Source organism: Megascapheus bottae, chromosome 1 (genome assembly GCF_031878675.1).
Source record: "Megascapheus bottae isolate mThoBot1 chromosome 1, mThoBot2.hap1, whole genome shotgun sequence".
Taxonomy (NCBI): domain Eukaryota; kingdom Metazoa; phylum Chordata; class Mammalia; order Rodentia; family Geomyidae; genus Megascapheus; species Megascapheus bottae.
This window is the reverse complement of record NC_143509.1, coordinates 103,414,541-103,438,173: the sequence shown is the minus strand read 5'-3', so window position 1 is coordinate 103,438,173 and position 23,633 is coordinate 103,414,541. Positions and strand designations below refer to the sequence as shown.

The 23,633-nt window shown below is 55.6% G+C and overlaps 1 protein-coding gene across 1 annotated transcript in view; it reads right to left on the bottom strand.

Annotated features, from left to right (window-relative positions):
* The window catches only part of Pde9a (phosphodiesterase 9A), a 67,083-nt gene extending 43,954 nt beyond the window's left edge, over nucleotides 1–23,129 (bottom strand). Inside the window, exons 1-3 of the mRNA XM_090349712.1 lie at nucleotides 22,977–23,129; nucleotides 5,416–5,486; nucleotides 4,374–4,451 (exon numbers count right to left, since the gene is read on the bottom strand). Coding sequence (XP_090205838.1) covers nucleotides 4,374–4,451; nucleotides 5,416–5,486; nucleotides 22,977–23,045 — 218 coding nt within the window. The 5' untranslated portion in view covers nucleotides 23,046–23,129. The remainder of the gene's footprint in view (nucleotides 1–4,373; nucleotides 4,452–5,415; nucleotides 5,487–22,976) is intronic.
* Between the last annotated feature and the right edge of the window lie 504 nt (nucleotides 23,130–23,633).

Below are 23,633 nucleotides of genomic sequence, written 5' to 3'. Positions count from 1 at the left end.
CGAACTGTTAACAGCTGTGGGGTAATGGTCTATACGCAACCCACAAAGAATAAAAACAAGACTACGTGGCTCAGTGGAGTGAACACACACTTCCACGGTGACCTTTCTCACCTCCCACGAGTGAATCCCACACGCCCAGAAGACAGAGGAGTGGGCTGGCAGCTGTGATCTCCATCCACTCCTCGGCTCTTCCCGACAGCAAGGCACAGCTGTGGGTGCTTTGTTTCTCCAAAGGGACAGTCAGATATGGCGTCTGTTCTGTAGATCAGACAGGCTGCTGAGCGGGCCCTCATGAGTTTGAGGTGTCCACAGTGACCCACAGATGGAAGCCAGGGGAGGTCTGGCTGGGGGGCCCCCAGCCATGCTAGACTTTAACCCAGGCCAATGTCTAATCATGGTGTCACCACTGCCACCCTCATGCAAAGCACAGGCTGGGCCTGGGTGGGAGGACGGATCTGGGGACAGGTCCACCTTCCCTCCCACTGGTCAGATCCCCTGGGCTCCAGGCAGGGCAGTGGTGGGAGGGAAGGAACCAGAATTCTGTGGAGCAGCAGGAAGGCTCCTCACTTCAAGGAGGCCACAAGGACTTTCCTTTTTCCTATCCTCTCCTTGTCCTTTGTCCCCAGAGTCACTGGCAGCCGGAATGGTGACAAGGGAAAAGAAGGGCCCAGGAGGTAGAGAGATGGGACGGATCCCATAGACACAAGGCAGGCCTGTCCAGAGACCCTTCAGCTACAACAATGTAGGGACGGCCAGTTCATCCCGATGGCACCCCACTCTTCTTCAAGCCATTCAAGAGCCCAAAGAACATTCCATGGGCTGCACAAGACTGCAAGACCATAGCCACCGAGCACGGCAGGCTGAATGGATGTGAACTTGACGCAGCACCTCAGGGAAGTCCAAATAGCTGTGGAACCTTCCAGGTCCTTGGGCTAAAGCTCCTGGGGCTGCACTGTGTACTTAGTAAAGATTAGTCTTGGCTCCTGGATCCCTAGTCCCCTGAGCTTGGAGCAGGTGACACCTCTCAGGGCTTTGGCATGGCTCCCGACATGCTCATCTCCACCCAAATGCAGTCACATCTTAATCATTCTCTCCTTCCACATCAAAAATAGGAAGCCTTCCCATCCTGGAGGGACCAACTGGCCTTGAACTTGTAGCACATGTCTTTCTCTGCAACGGGGGTGCCCGTGCTCTGGTCCTCCTAGACTCTATCTAGGAGGAGGAGGAGGCCTAGAGGGATCTTGGTGTCTGGGAGGCAGCTGGGCGGCTAAGTAAGGGCAGCGATGGGGCCTCCTGAGCAGGTGTGCATCTGTGTGATGTCACTTTGGTCCTGGTACTTTCTGTATGTTCCATCATGCCACCTCCCCACCCCCTCACTTCTCATCTCACATCTGTTATGGTGGCAGTCAAGGAAGAGAAGGGCAGAATCCCTTGTACTGCAGGAACTGCAGACAGACAGGACTTCCTACTTGTGACAGGGCCAGACACAAACTTAGGGCGCAGCATGATTTTTGAGGGTTCCCTCACATCGTGGTTCTCACCCCTGACTGTGTGCTGGAGCCCAGCGCTGAGTTAAAAAAAAATCTCTGTAAAGAATCTGGGTTAATGGGTCTGAGGGGGGCCCCATCCCCCGCTCTGCTGGAGAGCGGATGGCTTTCATGTTCAGAGGGCTGGAGCTGGCCTGGTTTGCATGGAGCTGTGAGAATGACCGAGAAGATGCTGGCTTTATCCCTTGGCAGGCACGCGTCCTGGAGGCCCCTTCACAGAGGTGGGGCCGGGCAGCGGGCCGGTCCACATATCCCCATGTGAGCGGGACCCAGAGGTCCCCAGGGGCCAGCTCTCTGACGCCATCGTCCCACCACCCAGTGAGGATGCCCCAGGAAGGGGAAGAGGATGGCGGGACCCCCAGGGTCTCTAGGAAGTCAGAGTTTAGCCAGGTGGGGGACATGGTGTGCGGTCCCAGGTTGTCCTGGAGGCTGACAAGACTCAGGAGGAGAGGGGAGAGAGGGAGAAAAGGGGGTGAGGCAAACACGGAGAGCCTGAAGAGTTTCAAAACAGAGAAAAGGGTAAGGGCGGGGAGGTCACAGGGAAGGAGGGTGGACAAAATGCCCCTTGGGGGAGGAACAACAAGGCTGTGTTGGCCCTGGGTAGGTGTCCCAGGGTCCCCTGGGAACCTAGGTCAGCAACTGGGTGGGTAGTCAGAGAAGGGGGGACGCTCTAGCTCTGAGCCTGCTCTGAGGAGAGTCACAGTGCAGCCTCAGTGGCTGAGAACAAGACCACTCTTCCATGCTCCAATTGGCCCCACTGACATATGGGACCAGACAAGTAGTCCCTCCCTGTGACAAGGAGAAATGCCAGCAGACACGCTCAGCATTCCCCTAGGGGACAAGAACGCTTTGCAGTGAAAAAGACTGGCATAGAATTAAGTACTAAATAATGTGATGCAAGAAACGAGTGTGCAGTTGGTCTAGGTTGGCTGAGCCCGGCACACTCAAGGTGTCATTGGCTGCCGCCAAGTGCCACCTCCTTTAGGAGGAGGAAGTAGAGGGTAAAGAGGGTTGAAGCCCCCAACAGAGGGCTCAGCCAGCAGGGAGAGGTATGGATGAGGAAGGGGACCACGTCAGAGGGTGTAAATGATGACGTGGCAGCAGGATTTCAGTGACCAGCCAGGCAGTGACTCAGAGGGGCAGCGGGAGCTGGGAGCAGGGACAGTAAGGAGGTTGGAGCAGGAGGACAGAAGAACCTGCCCAGAGATAGCCAGATTCAGTTGCCAGCACACATGGCCTACTCAAGGCGAGTGTAATACCAGACGAGCCAGCGCTTCCTCCTCTGCACCTGCTAACGTCAAGCCGACACCAAATCCTGTGTGTTTTCCTGGCACTGTCCCACGGCTCAGTACCCCCTCCAGTGCCAACGTCTACCTGCCTGTATGCCTGTACTGTATCTGTGCCATCCTCCCACCCACCGCCCACGCCACAGACTTGTCTGCCTCCACTGCTATCCCTGCATCAGAGGCACTGAGTTCAACCTCCCTGGGTAGAGCATTGCTCCCCACGTTTTCTCGTCAAGGAGCTTGGGGCCATTGCCCCATTTGTTCCTAGCAGTGTGAATGCCTCTGCAGACAAACTGTCTCCATGGGATTTGGGGAGACGGGGTTGGGTCGGCTCAGGGGCCTTGCTCACATGACAGGTGCTGGTTGAAGATACGTGATCTCCGAGGAGGTCATTTAGTCCCATAGGGCCAAGCTGGCACCACCTTTTTCTGGAGTCTCTGGGGGGCAATGTGCCTTTTTTTTTGCAGGTCATGGGGCTTGAACTCTGCCTGGGTGCTGTCACTGAGCTCTTCAAGGCTACCACCATACTCCTGGGCCTGGGCGTTGTCCCCGAGATCTTCAGCTCAAGGCTATTGTCCTACCCTTGAACCGAGCCCCACTTCCCACTTTGCTAGAGGTTAATTGGAGATGAGTCTCAGATCCTTTTGTGCCCGGGCTGGCTTTGAACCTTGATCCTCAGATCTCAGCCTCCTGAGTAGCTAGGACTACAGGTGTGAGCCACCATGCACGGCTGTCAATGTGTCTTTGAGGAGTCAGGAAGCTGAGAATCAGGGGAAAGGACAGTGGCTGGGATAGGGTATGAAGAGAGGGGTGGGAGGTCTCAGTGTGGCCTCAGCCATGTCCATAGGGTCTTGCTGAACAGGAGGGCGGGCTTCTGAGCATGGGAGGAAGGAAACAAGGAGCCCTATTCCTGGGGGCTCAGGTGCATACTCTGGGTGGAGAAGCCCCACCAAGGCCTCGGTGGAGATCCCAGCCACTCCTTCAGTAGAGCCAAACTATTTCACTGTTGTCACTAAACAGGACCAGGACACCTGGTGCCACAGGACACCTGACTATCTGCCTGGCATGCGCTTTTCCCCGTGGACTTGGGGCTGGTGATGGGTCTACTAGCAGGCTGAACTTTGTCCTTCCCATCCTGCTCCTTCTAGGCACAGAATGTCCCGGATGAGCCTCCTGGAGGACAGGCCTCACGCCCCAGGGGACCTGGTTAGGGCTTCTCTTGTGGCCCTTCCTAAGCTTAATGCAGAAATCTTGCTGCATGGTGCTACTGCCTCCCCACCCCCATCCCTCAGTTTCCCCATTTGCGTACTTTCTCTTCACGGCTCCTGCCGAGCACAGAATGCCAACTGAATGCCAAGGCATAGCGCGTCCAACCTTACTCCTGCTCCTGCCCTCCCCCTTCCAGCTTTGCTTAAACTTCAGACTTTGCTGCAGGAGTCAACTTTCAAAACGCCCACCATGCCGCTCCCGTGTGGAGTGGAGGTGCCAGATGCACCTCGAGAAAGACCCGCCGCCGCCGATGCCGGCTGTAGCCACGTACCGTTCTGAGTTTGCAGGCATGGTGGGGTCGATGGAGACCATGGCGTCGTCTGTGGTCAGGAGGGAGATGGTGGTGTTCCTGTAACACACACTGGCGTCAGCCCTGCCCCGGAGCGGGGACACTTCTGGCACGAAAGAGCCGGGCCCTGCACAGGGGGTTAGGTACCTCTCGGGGTGAGAGGTGGCCCCTAGAAGCTGGCGCTCCATTTGCAAATGAAATGGCTGTGCATATTCTAAGTGCCTGTCAACTTCTAAATAATTTAAAGTGGGAATTGGAGCCATCTAATTTATTGAGTTGGGAGATTAGAAACAGACCTGTGGCACCATGGGAGCTAACATTTAGATCAGTGATGATGAATTTGTAGCTGGCTGTATTACTTCCAGATCCCCAGGGACTCCAGCTAGCCTAGCACAAATCTCTCCTACAAAATAGTCTTAAACAGCTAAGGTACATCGCACTCCAGACCTGGTCAGGTCTTTAAGAGCTTCTGAGCCATCATCCTGAGCAAGTTATGCATACTCTGACCTGACCTGATTCTATGCATTAGAAGACCCCAACAACGCCAGTGACAACCCAATCCCAGAGCTGTTATACAGAATTATATACATATATATATATAATATGTCTATATTCTTGTATGTTATGTTTATATATTTATATAACATATATGGCATATTTCTAAGCATAGTTCTTTTTTCTTTTGACTCCTTTTGAGTCAGAACTTAAGGCCTTTTGCTCTTGGTCAGTAGCTAGCACTCTACCACTTGAACTGTGCCTCTGTTTCTGGCTTTTTGCTGATTAACTGGAGGTTAAGAGTCTTGTGGATTTGTCCACCCAGGCTCATTCCCAACTGAGATTCTCAGATTATCAGCCTCCATAGTATTACAGGTGAGAACTCACGGTCCCTTTGTGCCTCAACCCCACCGCATGCACTGCCTCACTGCTGGAACATTGTGGCCCTCCTGGCAGAGTTTGTGTAGACATTTGCTGTGGCAGAGACAGCATGGGTGTTTGCTGTGGCAGGCACCATGTGGGCACTTACCGTGGCAGGCCCGTGGCAATGCAGAACAGGTCCATGATATCGCTGGAGTTGCAGTACTTGCTGAACACCACCTGCAAGACAGAGAAGATGGAAGTGAGGCGGCAGAGAGGGCAACTGGTTTCCATGGTGACAGGAGATTCCCTGTACTTCCTCTCCATTCTGACCCGAAGGCTTCCTTTGAAAAGAAAATCCATAATCGTGGGCTCCGGAATGCCTCACGTAAACCTTTCCGTTTGGTTGATTTATGAGTAGTGAAAATCTTCATTTCTGTGCTTGATGCAAATGTCAGTGCATCATGTGCTCGTGCCAGCAGGTGGTCTTGCTTGCTGCTGACCCGTGACACAGATCTGGCTGCATGTGCGGGACGCCACACATGCACCACCGCAAGCTCCAATTATCTCACTGGCTTTTATGGGAAAAAACAAATTTAAGCACATTAACTTAAAAAGACTGCCTGTTAGTACTGGAGAGCGATGGGGCTGAAAGACGCTGCCATCAAAGTGGGGGAGGGAAAAGAACGAGGGGCACCACAGAAAAACACACATGGCACAGCCAGCACGGCTTCCCCAGGGGAGCCCTGGTTACAGCAGCATCTTTTGCCCAGGGGGTCTCAATAGCTGTTACCCTTTATCCACGTCTTCCCCCGCTCAGGCAGGTCCACATGCTCCACTCGGTATTTTCTAGAAATGAACCATTGGTCAGTGTTACACAGTGTACTGTTCTGAGAAACATGATGAAGCCTTGACTGTGCCATGGCAGGCCTGTGGCAATGCAGTGCTGGAGTTGTGGTACTTCATGGCATGTCTTCTCAAGCCCTGGGCCTGTCAGGCTCTGCACTCTATCCAGTGGGGACCCCAACTCCCTGCTCATCATCTCTAACGCTGGAAAAGCTGCCTGGCCTCTTTGTGCCTTGGTTTTACATCCTGTAAAATGGGCAGCTGCTGCCTACAGATGCTTTATTGTAACTGCCCCGTGCCTGCGGTTCTGTGATCATTGCAGAGAGCCAGAGTCTCGTAAGTTCAAGGGAGAAACTCAGAGCCCACAGAAAAGGACTGAGTGACCACTGACCCCAAAAGGGCAAGCTAGCGGGACAGGCGTCTGTACCTTCCAAGGACCCATGCATGGACTGGTCAGGATTTCCAGAATCCTCTCGGTTGAGCAAGTGAGGTGTTGATTTAATGTGTGCTTTTCTGACTGCATGAAGATGCCTCTTCTCTTAAGCTTCTTTACCTATCTGGTAGATATTTTGCAAAGTGAAATATTTTAAAATGATACTTGATTTCTACTGTCTCCAGAGTTCCACAGGAAATTCAGTGGTCACCACTTCCCTCCAGCTCCAGCTCTGCCCAGCCCACCACAGGGGTGGTAGGAGTTTGGCCCTGGTGATTAGGTGAACACTCTGGTGGGGCCAAGGTGAATGCATGGGGCCAGAGCATTCAGTCTTCCCAGGGGGCTGACCTGAAGCTCAGAATCCAGACGATGACCTAGGGACATGGCCCCACCACTCCTGGAGCACTGAGAGCTTTGGAATATTCTAGAGATGGAGAAGATTGCTTACTCCAATTTTTAAGGACTGCAAGTAGAAATCAAAGACAGTTTTGTTTGGTTTTTGTCTCTGCTTGGCTTCCTAGCCTCAGGATGGTATAAATAATTGACTTTTAAAGGTCTACATATAAAGTCTCCCAGACAAGACAACTCAAAAAGACCTTCACAGTACACTGGCACTGGCTGCCCTGCCTGTCAACCCAGGAGACAGGCCTTCCTGTTTCCTGTGGAATCCCTCAGAGGATTTTTGACCAAAGACTGGAGGCTAGAGGGGAATTTGGGTATTTGCAGAGGCATAAACACCTTATCCTAATCAGTGCTCCTTTGCTTCCCGCTTTGTGGTTCTTTGAGTCTTTTGAACTAGTTTCCACCTGACTTCAGCACAAGTCTTTGGTTATGCAGTCACCTTCTGTCTGAGCCAGTATCACAACTCGACCTTTTTTTTGCTGGGTTATCAACCTCCCACAAGGCCCGACCAGAAAGCTGAGGCAAAGCAACCTAAACTACAGGGAGCTGCCACAGCCTGATCCAGCTCAGCCAGTGGTCATGGACCCCAGAAACCAGCCTCGCACAGCCTGGTCGGGAAGGCACAGGCTTCTCCAGCCACACACTGCATAGCTTCATAAATCCTTTTATCCTTCATGCACAGACAGAACACACAAAAAATAGACAGAAAGATGGATGCTATGAAATGTAACTGAGATGTACAAGTCACAAGGTCCACAGGAAAGCCTTCAGACGCCATCCAGCCCAGAGGGTGCTAAGTACACACTCCAACAGATCACCCAAAAGTAACGCACGCAGCACCAGGTATTAACCCAAAACAAGAGAAGCCAACAAGACCAGGCAGGAAGGACACCAAGCCTTTCCTCCTCTCTCAGAAGCCAATCCTGATGCTCTCTGGGCACCAGCTACAAGTCCAGAGCCATGTGAAAGCAGTGACACGGGGAAACTGAGGCACACACAGATGTATATGCTGCCATGGGCCCAGCCAGTGGGTGATAGGTCAGGACTGTATCCCAGGCATGACCTCTGCTGACCCTTGGTGTCTGCCGGTCACTTGGTCTACGTGCAAACCAGCTGCCCATAAGACCACACTAGGGCCAGAGCAGTGCTTACGACCATGACCAGAGAAGCTCTGCTCTGTGTCCTGCGGACGGCTGACAGCGCCAGACCACACACCTCTTCAGGGCACTGGGTGACCACAAGTGGAGGACTGGGTTTGCAAAGAATGAAGCACTACAGCTGAGGGCCAAATTCAATGTTACGCCATCCCGGCTGCCCCCGAGTGTCACCGCCCCGCTGGTACTTGAGCAGGGGTCTTGGGGTCTCGGACATCAGGCGCACCTGAAGAACTTCCCACCACAGTCTGCTCAGCACTCCCCTTGACTGGAATCCAAACGCACAAGCAAGGCTCCCAGACTTAGAAGGCACGCGTGGGAGCTCAGCCCCTGCTCCGCTGGCTTTCTGGGGAGAAGCTGCCCTGACCTTCATGGCAGGAGAGGCCTCAGTGCGGGCAGCCACGGGGCCTGACCAGCACGATGGTCAAGGACGGGAAGGGGCACACAGGTTCTACAATGGCCCAGCTCGAGGTTTCTTGGGTCTGAGCAGTGTCAGGCCCTGGTTAAGGGTGTGCTCCTGTCCAGTCAGCAGGCTGGTCATGCTGGTGAGGGCCATCTGTCAGGGTGGCTGGTTTGGTCTTCCTGACAAGGTTTCCCCCGGGGCCTTTCCTTCCAAGACCACAAGAGCACAGGGACCTGCCGCAGTCATCAGGCACAGGATGTGCCCATCATGCACTGTCCACAGTGCTACATACACACACACACACACACACACACACACACTCAACCTCTCCCTGAAGCGGCACAAGAAAGCTTCCATATGAGCTCCACATCACCTCTGAGGACATGCTGGCTTTGAGAAAGGGCCAAGTGGCTCAGGACTCCCCTTTCTTCCTGCACGTCCCATTGGACACAGAACAGGAGACAGGCACGCAGGAGGAGTCCCAGGTTCCTGACATGAGACCCACTGTGAGGCCAGGAGGCAGAGGATTGGGTCCTGGCTGAACCTGGGTTGCTTTGTGGCTTTGTCAAACCATCCAAGTCCCTGGGTAGGGCCTCTCGCCAGGTCCATATATATGGCAGTGATTGCAATTCACAATACAGCCCGACTTTGAAGGGCGCTGGGGACAGGAAGGAGACAGCAAGTAATGAGGCTGCTGGGTGCCAGCCCACCCCTGATGCTTCCAGACAGCCCTGCAGTGCCTCACTCACAGCCTGGTCTGTGGCAGCCCCACCCACACCTGCCGTCAGGCCCCACCCAGGATTTCCTGGAGCCTTGTCGTTCTTTCCTAGTCTCCAGGCAGAGCCTCCCCCGTGGTGGGTGTTGGGGAGACCCTGGCTGAACACAAAACCTTGCTTCACCTCTGTCCTAGCTCAGCTCTGGTTTCTGGGTACATATTTAAGGGCCCATGACCCGTTATGGAGACTTCTGAAGAACCACGAAAGTACTTGCATATGAACACCTGCAAAGTTTCTCATTTTCATCATCTACTTTCCCTTCACTCCTTGCTTTTCCCTGCTCTTCACTGGATGAGAAATTAGTTCTAAGTAGGGGCTAGCCTCGAGCTGGAAGACCCTGGCTCCTGAGGGAGAGCAGGCAGGACAGGTGTGACGCAGGAGCAGGCCTGGCCTGGTGTCCTAGGGTTTGGACTCCGGAGACAGAGTCTTCTCACTGTCTGCCCGCTTACCTGCCTCACTAGGCTTCCTGTCACTCCAGACCGGTGGGGCCAGACCTGTTCTGGGTGATGAGAGCCTGGCAGGAGGGCAGGATCTCAGGGCGGGGGTGGCCGGGAAGGGCAGCAGCTCTGTGTGGTTCTGTGAGCACTGCCCTCGTGGGGACTGTGGGCAGGCTCCTTCTTTGTATCCAGCTGCCATGCTTTCTGGGAGGCACTGTATGAATCTCTCCCTGAGTTTGTCAGATTCTGGGTTTGGATTGGCACAAAGTCAGTGACCGCCTGAAGCTGCGGGCTTCTTCCTCTTCTGCCTGTGGTTGCAGGGGAGGAAGTACACTGCATCCTGGACAAATAGGCGAATTGCATGGCCGTGAGAGTTTGGTTTTGGCAGGCTGGAAAGTCACACAACCAAGCCAGCCTCAGCCTCTGCTCAGGAACAGCCAGGTCTGGGGGTCTGCCCCAGCGCTCCAGCTTCAGCCCCCCACACCAGCCATTACCTGAGGAACTTCTCTGCGGGACAGGCAGCAGCCTTCCCCACCTCACCAGGAAACCCTAGTTTCCTTCCCGGGCACAGAAGGCACTGGTGTTACTTTTCTAACTGTTCAAACATCCAGGCTGAGTAAGTGGTGCGCGGGGCTGGCTGCTGTTTGTGCTGGCTGGGCCTGAGCTCTTTTGAACTTGAGTATGGAGTCCCCAGAAACATTTCCTCATTGGAATTCTTCTACGATCTCCCCCGCGCCCCCTCCCCACAAGTGATTTTAAAAGCCAGTGTTGAAAATGAGAGCTTGGGTGTGTGGGACCTCGAAGCTGAGTGCCTGATGGAGGGAGAAAGGCAGGGGAGAGCAAGAGGGGGAAGAGGGAGGAGACAGAGGGAGGAGAGAGAGGGGCAAGGAGAGAAGCAGCGCTCAGCCCATGAGGAAAAGGCTGGCCCTGCCCCGAGAAGGGCAGGTACACACTTTGGATGGATCCTGCAGCTAGATTCACCATGGTCCCTTCAACATAACGCTTCACCATGGTCTCCCTTACTTTGTAACTCAGTGTTTATCATCTTCTCCCCGGCGGGGGTCACTGATATCTAAAGCAGCCACTCTGGCCATGCACTGGTAACTCACGCCTGTAATCCTACTCAGGAGACTGAGATTGGCCAGCCCAAGCAAGAAAAGTCTGTGAGACGCTTACCTCCAATTAACCAGTAAAAAGTGGCTCAAGTGGTAGAGCGCTAGCCTTGGGCATAAAAAGCAAAGCAAGAATACAAAGCCTTGAGTTCCAGCCTTAGTAGCAGCCCACGAAACAATAACAACCAGCCAGCCACATGGGTCTCCACAAAACCAAAACTGGTTAGAAGAAACAGTGATGGATAACCCCAAACAGGGGACATCCCAGCACCCCTCCGTGGAAGACTCCTGGACACCCCAGAGGCCACTTAGCAAGAAAATGGGGTTACTAACACAATTCACCTCAATGGAACTAGGCTGAGTGAAAAAAGGACATCCCCAAGCCACATAGAGCAATATTCCAGGCACATGATATTCCTGAAGCGCCCAGTGATGATGGAATGTTCTAGCGACAGTGGCAGTAGACAGAAGAACCTACTCAGGTGACAAGTGTAGACACAAATGAGAAGACAGTGAGAGGGTGGCTCTGGACCTGCTAGGTGGACCATATCACTGCACACATCCAAGGTGAGGCCACCACTGGGGACTGGAGCCAGGGCCTCTGACCGCTGTGCTCTGTCCTACAACCATGTGTGAGCTCCCAGTCCATGTGTGATCTGAAGTCATGTAAAGCAAGGCCACCTGGTTGGCACACAGAGAGAGAGAGGGACAGACAGAGAGAGAGACAGAGACAGAGACAGAGACAGAGAGAGACAGAGAGAGACAGAGAGAGACAGAGACAGAGACAGAGAGACAGAGACAGAAACAGAGACAGAGACAGACAGAGAGACATAGACAGAGAGAGAGACAGACAGACAGACAGACCAGACAGACAGGAAGACACACACACACACATACACACACATACACAGAAAGGCAGAGACGGAAGAGACAGAGAGACGATCTCAATGCAGCCCTCAGTGAGCTGGGAACAGCTCAGAAATACATACCGCCTTTCACCCATCATCTACCTCCAGGAATGGCCCTTAGCAAAACAACCATCATAAACATAATCATATCATTAGAGAATTTTCTAAGCACCAGGCATGGCTCTGAATTAGCTCATCCAGTTCTCACAGCAAGCAGGTCACCTCTCAAATCCAGGCCCAGCCCTGCACTGCACAGAAGCAGAGAGCCAGGATGCTCCTGCGTCACTTACCGCAGAGACACAGGCTCCAACAACCAGAGGCTCACCCCAGCCATACCATGACAGAACACTACAGCGACCACTGCACACCAGACTGGGAGCTGCTCTGGCTGCCACGCTGAGCAACACCCAGCAGAGCAAACTGTACACAAGAAAGCCACATATGCACTTGTACACGCCTTGAAACACATGCACACACATGTGAACACATGCATATGTGCAGTCACACCCACTTTAGAGCCCAGCAAGCGCCACCCTACAATGTCACCAGCAGCCTCCTCAGGGTAGTGGGAGAATGAATTATTTTATTATCTTCCTGACTCTGCCTGCATTTTTCAAATCTACAATGAATATGCAGGGCTTTTAGAACCATGGAGAAAGTTCTCTAGCTCAGGAAGCTGAGGTTAGTAATTGATAACAGAGCCAGATATGAGAACTGGTGCTACATTTACATAAAATTCTCATGAGAGGAAAAAGGGCTTTACCATTTTTATGCAGAAAGAATATTCTTTGGCTTTAAGCCAAACACAACAGAAATTAAGTGACAGTTAACCAGAGGATGGAAATCAGAATTTAAATAGCATATAGCTGGGGCAATGTGGGGGGAAATACTGGTGGCGGAGAGGGAAGGAATAAGAGACTCAGAAGCTAGAAGCTACAAAGGGTCTGGGTAGAGGAACCCCAGCCCCAAGTGGAGGCAGCCATGATGCTGCTGGATAGGGAGGGAAAGGCTACAGCTCTGTCTCTCTATTCTGGTTCCTGGAGCAAGAGGGAAGAAGCAATCTTATCAAGGCCTAGTGCTGAGCTTGGGGGTTTTTTGTACACACTGCATCAGAGCATGAGGGTGAGGCCACCCCAGTGCTACCCAGATCCCCAAAACCCAAGCCCATAGCCTGCTTCACTCCCTGAGAGCCAGACAGCAGGGTGCCAAGATGACCTAGAGCCCCTCAGTGCCACCGCCTTTCCAGACTCTCAGCACCTGGGGGAGAGTATGGAGCCTGAGACTGGGGGATGGGGGTGGAGCTGCAGGAACCGTGAGCAGGGCTCCTGGTGGGGCCTGGGGCATCCTGGTGGGCTTGTGTGACCCAGGGCTCTGGACTCAGACTCCATGCTCATTTCCACGGTGCACTCTCCCACACTAAGACACTGGTTCCCCAGACATACACCAGTGGGGCTGACCCACTTTGAGATGTAATGTCATGAGGGCAGTCCCGAGGTGGCCTCCAACAACATCCTGAGAGCTAAGCATCCATCTGCCCAGGCATTCTGGGCCATGCACATCTGCAGAACAGCAGCCAGAACCCTCCCAGACCCCAGAAGCAAGCAGGACCCCAGAGCTGTCACCCAGCTCCCAGTTCTACACATGGTGCTTCCATAGGACTTTCCTCACCCCCACCGAGTCCTGCTGGTTGTCATAAATGTGTGTCTACAAAGCAAGCTACTACGAATCAACACATTGCCTTAGTTTAAGACTGTGAGGGAAAAAGGATCAGTCTCAACTTGTGCTAAGTGCCACAATCAACTTCAGTCACCAGGAGAGAGGCGGGTGAGCTGCCAGCGGTGACCCCAGGGTCCAATGCTGGTCTGAGGGGAGCTGGCCAGAGCCACACTGCTCCGGCTGGCTCTTATCCCCTGGGTCGTGCTGGTCAGATGCAGTAGCCATGCCAGTGGTGGGTGCCCCTCCAGCAGCCAGATGGTGGTGTCAGAGATGGGACAAAGGTGCTGACAGTCACGTGCCACAAGTGCTTGCCTTGTTTCCAGCTCCTGGGATCCCTGGCACTCCTGACTGTGCCTTCCCTGCAATACCAACTTAGCTCCTCCCCTGCCAAGGAACATCAATTCACATTCCTTTCACTTGTCCAGCTTGGACTGTGATTCACTCCCCATGCCCTCTGGAAGCCATGGGGCACTCACACACACAAGGGTTTCTGAGCAATTGTCTCAGACTCAGAAGGGGGTCACAGGAGCAAGAACTGACCAGGCGAGACCCATCTTCGGAGATGTCAGCCCTGAACAGCTACCTGCAGGAACACCTCTCCCACAATGCCTGCCCTAAAACAGTCCTGATTCTGGAGGAGTTATGGGTGAAACTTCCACTAGCTTTTCAGTGACAGAGAATCATCAACATCTAATATAACAAATAAGTTAAAAGAGACCATAACCCAAATTCCACATCCTACCATTTTTTTTCTTATCCCCCAAATATGTGTTAACCAAAGCAAATATCTTGGGCTACGACCCACACACCCATCCATCATCCATTCATCCATCCATCCATCCAACCATCCATCCATCCATCCAACCAACCATCCATCTATCCATCCATCCATCCATCCATCCTCCCACCCACCCATCCAAGTGGACCTGTAATTTACCTCTAACTATAAACGATACACATGCATTTGAACACAGTGCTCACTATGCTTTGTCTCTCATTTGTAGAATACTCTACAGTGATATCACATCCAAACTGTGGCAGTTAACCATCAGGCAATCATGCTTTTTTGTTTGCTAAAACAAAATCTGTATTAGGCCTCTTCCCTTTCCAACTTAGAAGACATTCATCTGATCACTGCATTTGAAAAAAGAATATAAAATAGTAACTGAAATTTGCATTTATTATGTGCCAGATCCATGATAGCCATTGTCCTTTTTTAAAGACCCTTGCTGTGCTGGGGGCTTAGATTCACACAGAAGCAGGAGCAGCACCCCACACTCTATCCCCAGTGGCCCCTAGCACCCCCCATTCTCAGTACTGGCCCCTCTCACACCATCTTCCATCCTCAGCACTGTTCACTCCTAGGCCGATTCCCTGACCCCCTATTCCCCAGAACCCCATCTGTATTTCAGTATGGTCTCTATAAATTATAAGGGTGCCTCCTCAAAATAAACATCATGTCATCTATCCATGTAGGAAAAAGAACAATGATGCAACCCTCCCCTATAAAGGGGGAATCCCACTGGACAACATGCATGCATACATATGTGGGGGGGAACACAAGGTGGGGAATCGCGGGACTTTTTTTTTTGTGGGTCCTGGGGCTTAAACTCTGGGCCTGGGTGCTGTCCCTGAGCTCTTCAGTTCAAGGATATCGCCCTACCCCTTGAGCCACAGTCCCACTTCCCATTTTCTAGTAATTTATTGGAGATAAGAGTCTCCTGTTCTTTAGTGCCCGGGCTGGCTTTGAACAGCGACCCTCAGATCTCAGCCTCCTGAGTAGCTAGGATTACAGGCGTGAGCCAGCGTGTCCGGCTAGGACTTTCCTTTCTTACCACCTGTTTCTGAAGCATACTTTCTCTTTGTCACTGAAAAATAAAGGCAGACACTCCTGTTTTGCTCAGAGAATGGAGTAACTTCTCCACAGCTGCAGTGCAAGTGTCCAGAGGGATGGCAGTCCTCACTGAGTGTGTAGTGTGCCACCTGGTATGAGAGGCCCAGACTGATGGGGTCCCAGGCGTGGCTTCACACAAGCACTGATGTCAGGCGAGTGCGGAGAGTGGCCTGGCCCTGCCCTCACCACTCCTGGAGGGTTTCTACAGTTTGGGCATGAAGAAGAATGGCCAGCTTCCCTGAGCTTGCCCACCGGCTTGCCTCAGCTTCACTGAGGCAAACCCTGCAGATAGTCGTTCACAGAGGGAGGCTTGCGGTTGTAGGGCCCTCACTCCACGGCCACTGGGCCTCATCTGGGGCCTGTGCTGAGGCAGCACAGCAGGAAAGGACAGGAGGCCATGTGGCTCACCCCATGGCTGGGGCCCGCTGCTCCCTCTAAGGACTGGGCCCCAATAACATAAAGACCTCCAGCAAACCTGGCCTCCTCTGACAGCCTCAGGCTGGGGGTCAATACCGGGGTCTTTAGTGGATGGGAGAGGCTCTCATCGGTGGCTCCAAGAGCAAAGCTCTTGGCAAGTCTCCAATATCTCTGAGCTTCCCTTTCTATATTCTCAAAGTAGGGGTGATGCCCGCTGGACCTGCCTGCAGTCCCTGCATCACACCTATGATGCTGTGGTTCCAGCGGGGACCTCCTCCCTAGGGACAGCACACAACCACACATGGAGCCAGCCCCTGACCAGGCTCACCTCCCCGCCCGCCCCCACTCAGGCCTCCAGAACCATTTGTCTTGGTTGATCTATTTGTCACTCCTGTCATTTCTCTGGCTCACTTTGCTTTTGTTTTTCCTACTTCGGGTGTCTGAGGCCAATCTTTCTTGCTGCTATAAATAATGGATCACAGCAGATTGAAAATGCAAAGGATGAGGGACCAAAGGAATAAGAAATGTGCCAAGGCTGAGCTCTGTGCAGAGGCCTGGCGGGGGGGGGGAGGGGTAATTCCAGAGGTCTCTCTGGTGACAATCTGCTCTGCTTCTTGTGATCAGATGTGAGCAAGAGGTAACTAAGAGCACAGCCCTTCATTTCCCTTCTCTCTAGGCCTCAGCCTGCTCCCTGCTTAACTCAACCGGAGCCCATCCAGGCTCTATGGGTCCTAAGGCCTGGGCAGAGTTAGAGAAGGTGCTGGGCCCGTTATGGGAGATCTTGTCCTCCTGGCAGTCAGCTGCTCTTCATCTCCTCCTGCCCAGGGGCCCACCGGCTCCAGGGTCCTTCACATAGTGTATGTGTATGTGTGAGTGGATGGGGATGTGGCGTGTGTGGGGATGGTATAGGTGCTAGGAAGGGGCAGGCATCCACTCTGCAGCTGCCCATGCCCTGTTCCCACTGGGCCCTGGAGCAGGTCACCTTCACCCCTTCACTGCCTCTGCCCTCCATGAGACTCCCTCTGAACCCTCCCCATCCGCAGAACACTCCATGAGCTCAGCCCTCAAAGTTCACACTGGACGCAGGACCTGCCTCCACGGGCCTAAAGTCTTGTCTCACGGACTCCAAACAGTAGACTGGCCATGGCCCTTTCATCAGCAGTTAGCAGTGACCTTGTCCTCGCTGCTGATCATGACAGTGACAGGAAGACCTCTGCGCTCACACAGGGAGGAGACTGGGAGACCTCAGAGAACCACAGGCAGCTCTCTGTCCTTATCCATAGCTCACGTGACAACCTCGCCCAGGCCCTACATGGCCAGCCCCTCCCCCTCCGGCCCATCCTCCAGACGGAGACAGTGGCCGCATCCCATTGGCTACCATCCCAGCCACCAGCTGGGCACCATCTCCAGACGGGAGTTCCAGCTCAGAGGCCACAGCAGAGTGCCAGGTGCAGGGCTGCATCATGTCCTTGTCCCCTCGTCCCCCTTGTGTCCAATGGGAGGCAGAAGTCTGGAAGAGCTGCCAGGTGGAAACACTGAGGAGACAGCTGCATCGCCGGGCTCTATTAACAGGTGTCTTAGAAATTTGATCAACCCAGCATGCGAGTGGCCACACGTGACTGAAGACAGGCCCCAAGAAGTCCACCCTACCTGGGCACTGTCTGGCCAGTTGCTTAGCTGTGACCAGACCCATCAACCTCTGCCACCTCACTATGGGAAGGCCCCTGGAGGGCTGAGCAGCCCTTGAGGCTGCAGGTGGGGAGCTGTGCTTTGAGGGGAGGCATGGCAGGGAGCCAGGTGGCAAAGAAAACTGAGCACTGGCTTTGAGGCTGGAATGGACACTTGGCTTCCAGCCCAACTGCTGCCAGTGAGGCCGACTTTGCCCTCGCTCCGAGCTGTGCGCAAGGGAGGTGAACCTGAACTGGCAGTCCCCATTGCGGCCAGGAAGCCCACAGATCACGGAAGTCCACCACCATCATGGGCATGGTGGGGCACACCTGTCATCCCAGCCACAGGGAAGCACGTGGCATGATAAACCCAGGCTATGATCACCAGTGGAAAAAGGGACGGGAACCCCTGCCTAGCAAGCATGAGACCCTAAGTTCAATTCGCAGTACCATCAGAATAAAGCATCTGGAGCAAAAGAGTTAAAGCACTTAGGTTCTTTCCATTTCATGAGTGACTTTAGATTTGGGGAGATGTGGAGGTAGGAGATCATGAGCCTTTGGCCAAAAGGTCTTTCTCTACCTCAGCGCCAGGCACATCTCCATAGGCTCTGAGGCGCGTGTGCCCAGGCGTGTGCCACACTCTGCACACTCCTGCAGAGGGGTATGGCCATAAGATGCAGAGCTGGATGTGCGAATGTGGACCCACAGAAGCAGACTTTTCAACACTGCGGTCCAGCCAGAGGCCCTGGCCCCTCCTCAGCCCTTTACATGTCAGCCACCAAGTTGCAAAGCCCCACTGCCTGGGGGCAGGATTCCCAGGCTCCTGTAGAGCCTTGTAAAGCAGGAGCCATGCATTTGCTCAGGGCAGGCCAGGCAAAACCCAAGGACCCTTGGGCCAGCATCTCTGTGGGGACCATGCAGGTGAGTCTATGGGGTCTCGATCAGAACTCCTCACCAAGACCTTTCCTACCTCCCAGGAGCACAACTTGCTGGCTCACCTTCAGGTGACAACCCCCAGGCACGCCTGCTGCTGTTACAAATCAGCCACTGGCTGTCCCTATTTCATCTCTCCTTCACATGGCCCCCCTGACTGGACAGCATGCTCTTCCTCTGCTCATGGGCCAGGGCTGTGTGTGCACAGACGTCTCCGAGGCCAGAGGCTCCCTCACTGAGGGTCGCTGGTGACACCACCAGCCTCCTTGCTTCCCAGTGTGACCTGGGTCAGCACAGTGGGATCCAAGGTCATGCCCTTGGCACTGCCTCCGTCCTCGTGGATGCATTCAGTTCACAACCACAGGGAATTTGGAGTCAAGAATAGACAATAAGACGGCATATGCCAAGGATTCTTCCAGAACCTGAGCTGTCCAGCCTTGAGGGGTTGAGAGAGGAGGGGATTCATACTGCCCAGGCCCGAGGAGCAAGAAGGAGTCACTGAGCCTCCCCAGGTGTCCACGCTTCCTGACATCTGGCCTGTATGGTTCTCTGGCCTCTGCACGGTCCCTCTATGGGGACATCACCACCCTCCTTGCCTCCCAGCCCAGCAAGGACCAGCAAAGGATGCCACAGGGCACCAGGCTCTCTGCTGAGACCAAGGTCAGAGCAGCCCCATGCAGCAGGGCAGCACTGCATGTCTGCAGGTCATTAATAGTCAGCTGTGATGCAGGCAGGTGGTGGTTCCAGCCTGCAGCATCCCTTCCAGGGCCTCAGGGCATTGAGAGTGGCTGGTGTTGAGGTCTCAGCCAGGGCTTGGGGTCCTCCTGCTGTGACATCTCCAACAGTCAGGTGCTCAGGGCAGGATGGCTTGTGGCAAGAGAGATGGAAAGCTGGGACATACTACTCAATCTTCACAACCCAGCTCTGACCAGGCAGACAGAGAGGCCAGGATGGAAGAGGCCTGGCCACAGAAATGACTGCTGCTCCCTATCCCTCCCTCCCTTCTGCAACTCTATCTGAAAGCTGCAGGTTCCAGGACCAGGACCCCGTCCCACATGCTTCCCCTGACCAGAGGTTGCGAGGAACAAGCGTGCACAAGCCCTCAGAGGAGCACTGGCTATAGAGGGCAGACTGAAGCCGGATCTCAGCTTCTAAACCTGGGTACCAGCTCTTCTAGCAGCAGCCCACCCCAGGGGGCTGGTGTGGGTGTGGAGAGGGGGCTTCTCCCCGTCCCAGTCTGAACAGGAGCCGCAGGTAGGGATGCGGTGTTCAGGCACATGATGCTGCCCCTGGTTGCTGGGCCGTCCCTGACTCAGACATCCTGATGCCCGCTTGCTCGGTCCTCCCCTACAGAGCCAGCCTTCCTAGGGGAAGGCAACTGCCCTTGGCTCTGTCTACTGTAGAGTCATGCTGCACCCTCCGAAGCATGGGAGGCTGCCATGCGCAGGGGCGGCTCCTGAGACCCAGGCTCCCTGCAGGGCTCAGCCTAGGTGGCAGCTGCTCAGGGGGGCTATCCAAGCCCCTCCCCAGAGCCCTGCGCACAGACCCAGCAAGCCAGCTTCACGGTCTTCCTGATGTTTTGCAATCCAGAGTCCTCCAATAGCCAGCCACAATCATCCCTCAGGACAGCTAAGAAGCCCACCATGGAGTGAAGGAATTGACCCAAGGTCTAGCTCTAGTGAGGTGTGGAAGACCCGAGCCTGGGTTTTCCAATGCCACTGGTGCACAGGGATGTCAGAACCTGCAGGATCTTGGGGTCCATCAGCCTTTACATGGGGCTCCCAGGTTTCTCTGAACACCTTCTGGAGGAAACCCCCAGAGGAGGACAGAACCCCAAATTCCTGCCACCGGTCCTCTCTGCACATACAGGGGCTAGAGATACAAGCACCTTGTGTATCTGGAATTTTCTTTATATAAGAGCACTGACCTAGCAGCCAGAGCTGGCACTGTGGCAGGCTATCTCACAAGGAAGACTGGGGAGGCTTCCAGTCTTTCGCCCTAAGGTTTGCTGGGCCACAAGCCTATTCTGAATGTAGTATAAAGACCTTCCTCCTGTCTCTAGAGCCTGTCTGGGGAAAGCTGGAATGGTCAGGAGTTGGTGTTGAAAGGGATATAGACGAGATAAGGCGGGAGCTGCGGGTCCCTGACTGTAACCAGGACCGGGGACTGCAGTGGCAGAAAGTAACATGCTTTCTCCTCCTTCAGGCCAGTTCCTGGAAAGCCACATGCAGAGGCCATGGGGTGGATGAAGGGAGACAACTGAGTGCCGGGAACTTGCAGAAGTGTCCAGCATCTGGGACTCTGAGAAGAGGAATCACAGGCAAGGACAGGGCGGGGAGAATGCTCTCATCTGACAACAAGGGCCCAACAGTGCTGTGGGCCTGGTACTGCGAGGCCTCAGTAGTACAGGGCACAGCACTGCCAGGCGTGGAGCCTGAGAGGTGAGGGAGGACAACTGCCTGCCAGCTCATACTCAGAAACAGGATGCCAGCTTCTCCAGCTAACACCCCACACTGTGAGTCGAGCACAGGGGTGGGCTGGCCTCCCTGCTCTGTAGGCGAAAGGACATCTATGGGCAGGGACGGAGGACGGCAGTGTAGCAGTGTAGTGCTCTTGAGTCCTGCAGTGCTCCAGGCATGGTTTATATTCTCATTTACTTCTTATTACGGTTCATAAATGGAAGTAATGGTCCCTTCACAGACAGGACGCCAGCCCAGAAAGGGATGAGCCCAAGGACTAAGCGCCTGCAATCCACGGCAGCTCTGTCCCCACCCAAGGCAGTGACCTTCTTTAGCGCACGTTCTATGATCACACACACACACACACACACACACACACTCACATACACTCTCACATATTCACTCATGGCCACACTTGAACTTGAACATGCACATGCGCACACACACACACACACACACACACACACATCAGGGCTAGTTTGCAGGTGAGTTTCCTGGAAGTCACCCTTTAGGGTGACTCAGTGTCAGTGCTACCCCACCCACGCTGACTGCCTGGCCTGGCAGGCCCAGAGCCTGGCCCGCCACCTTCCCTCCACTTTTCACCCACGTCCCAGCAGCCTGCCAGGGATCTTAGGGCAATTCTCAGGAAGGACCTGCCACTGCAGACCAGGTGAAAGACACCCGAGGGCTGAGGTGGAGCAGAGGTAGGCAGAGCACCTGCCTGGCATTCAGGAGGCCCTGGACCCGTAACCTCCAGCCCCCACCACCCTAAGATAAACCAGGCAGACCTTTAATATAAAACTGAGTGCCTATTTACACGTGTATGCACATGCCTTATGTGTTGTGTATGCACACTTGCACGTGTGTGTGCAGGCACCCAGCTCTGTCTCAGCAGGGTCTGGAGAGGGCCCTCATGGGAGGAGGCTGCGCTGACATCTTAAAACCTGCAGGTGCCCATTTCTAGGAGTCAGACTCGCTTTGGAGGTTGCACTGACTACTGGACCACATTGGTGAGAAACCCCACTTTGAGTTGGCACCATGGTGGGGCGGGCAGCTCCTCACTGGGGGAGCTCCAGTAGAGCTGGACAGGCATCCGCTCGGGCCCTCCAGGAAGGGGCACACATCCCCCCAGCACCCTGACAGGGCCCTCCTGGCCGCCAGGTGAGGGACAGACTTCCCTGGCCCGCCATGTCCAGGTGAGGAAGCGGCTTCTTCACCGTTGAGTTTCCCAGGGACCTTTAGGGGCTGATCAGACCCCCCAACTCTCATCTTATCCCCCTTGCCAGCAGAAACAGAAGTCGGGGGACCCACTGGGGACCCAAGGGGCCTGGGAGGGGAGGGGCCTTGAAAAAGAGGGTCAGGAGCCTCAAGCGCCTTGGTTAGGACTGGGGCACTCGACAGGGCCGTGTCCCCCAAGACCTGGGCAGTGCAGCTCAGGGCCCACCTGGGGTCGCGGGCCGGGCCCCCGCTGCCACCGCCACCGCCACAGCCACTGTCCTGAGGGCCAGGTCCCCACCGCCACCACTGCCACCATCGTTCTGAGGGCTGGGTCCCCACCGTCCCCGCCACCACTCACTGCCACCACGGCCACTGTCCTGAGGGCCGGGTCCCCAACGCCACCACTGCCACCACCGTCCTGAGGGCCGGATCCCCAATGCCACCGCCACCGTCCTGAGGGCTGGGTCCCCAATGCCACCACTGCCACCACCGTCCTGAGGGCCGGATCCCCAATGCCACCGCCATCGTCCTGAGGGCCGGGTCCCGGCCGCCACCCCACCGTCCTGAGGGCCGGGTCCCCATCGCCTCCGTCACCGCCATCGTCCTGAGGGCCGGGTCCCGGCCGCCACCCCACCGTCCTGAGGGCCGGGTCCCCAATGCCACCGTCACCGCCACCGTCCTGAGGGCCGGGTCCCCATCGCCTCCGTCCTGAGGGCCGGGTCCCCATCACCACCGCCACCAGCCTGAGGGCCGGGTCCCGCCGCCACCGTCCTGAGGTGGCTCCCGGCTCGCCCCGCGGACCCCGGCCGCCCTGGCGCCTCCCGCCCGCACCACCGGCTCCCGGAGCCGCTACGACCGCCACAAATGCCGCGTGGAAAGGGGAGGCCCGGCCCGCGGAACCGGAGAAGCCCCGCGCCGGCCTCCGGGCGGCCCCCGCGCGCCCGCGCCCGCGCACCTTCTGGATGCGCCCGTCGACGTCCAGGTAGATGGCCTTGGGCCGGTAGCTGGAGGAGCCGGAGCCCATGCTGCGCCCGCCGCCGCCGCCGCCGCCGCCGCCGCGCTCGGACTTTTCTCCGTACTTTGTGGCCGCGGCCCCGCGCAGGGGGCGGGGCGGGCGCGGGGGCGGGGCGGGGCGAGCAGCCAATCAGAGCGCCCGCCCGCCCGCCGCGCCGCCCCGCCTCGGCGTCGCCCCGCCCACTCCCCGCCCACCGAGGCTCCCCTCCCCCGCCGCAGCCTCCCCTCCTCCGCCCCTCTCCCCGACCCCACACCTCCACTCTCCCCTCTTTCATTCCCCGCCCCTGCCCTCTCTCCTGCCTCCCCTCCTCTACCCTCTCCACTCCCACCTTCCACCCCTGCCTCCGTCTCCTCCCCTCCCCGCCCCTCCCCTGCGCCAGGCTTCCTCCGGTCTCTCCCTCCCCGTCCCTCCCCCCCCCTCCCTCTCGGGGCTTTCTGTTCCGTCTTCCCCCTCCTCCCCTTCGCCTCCCCTCCTTCCCTCCGAGGCCTCGCCTTCACAGCGGGAGGTGGGCCGCCTGTCTCTGCTGCCCTCCGCACAGACGTCTGCTGCGCCCCTGCAGCCTGGACTCCCAGCTGCCATGTGGTCGGACCCTGGTCA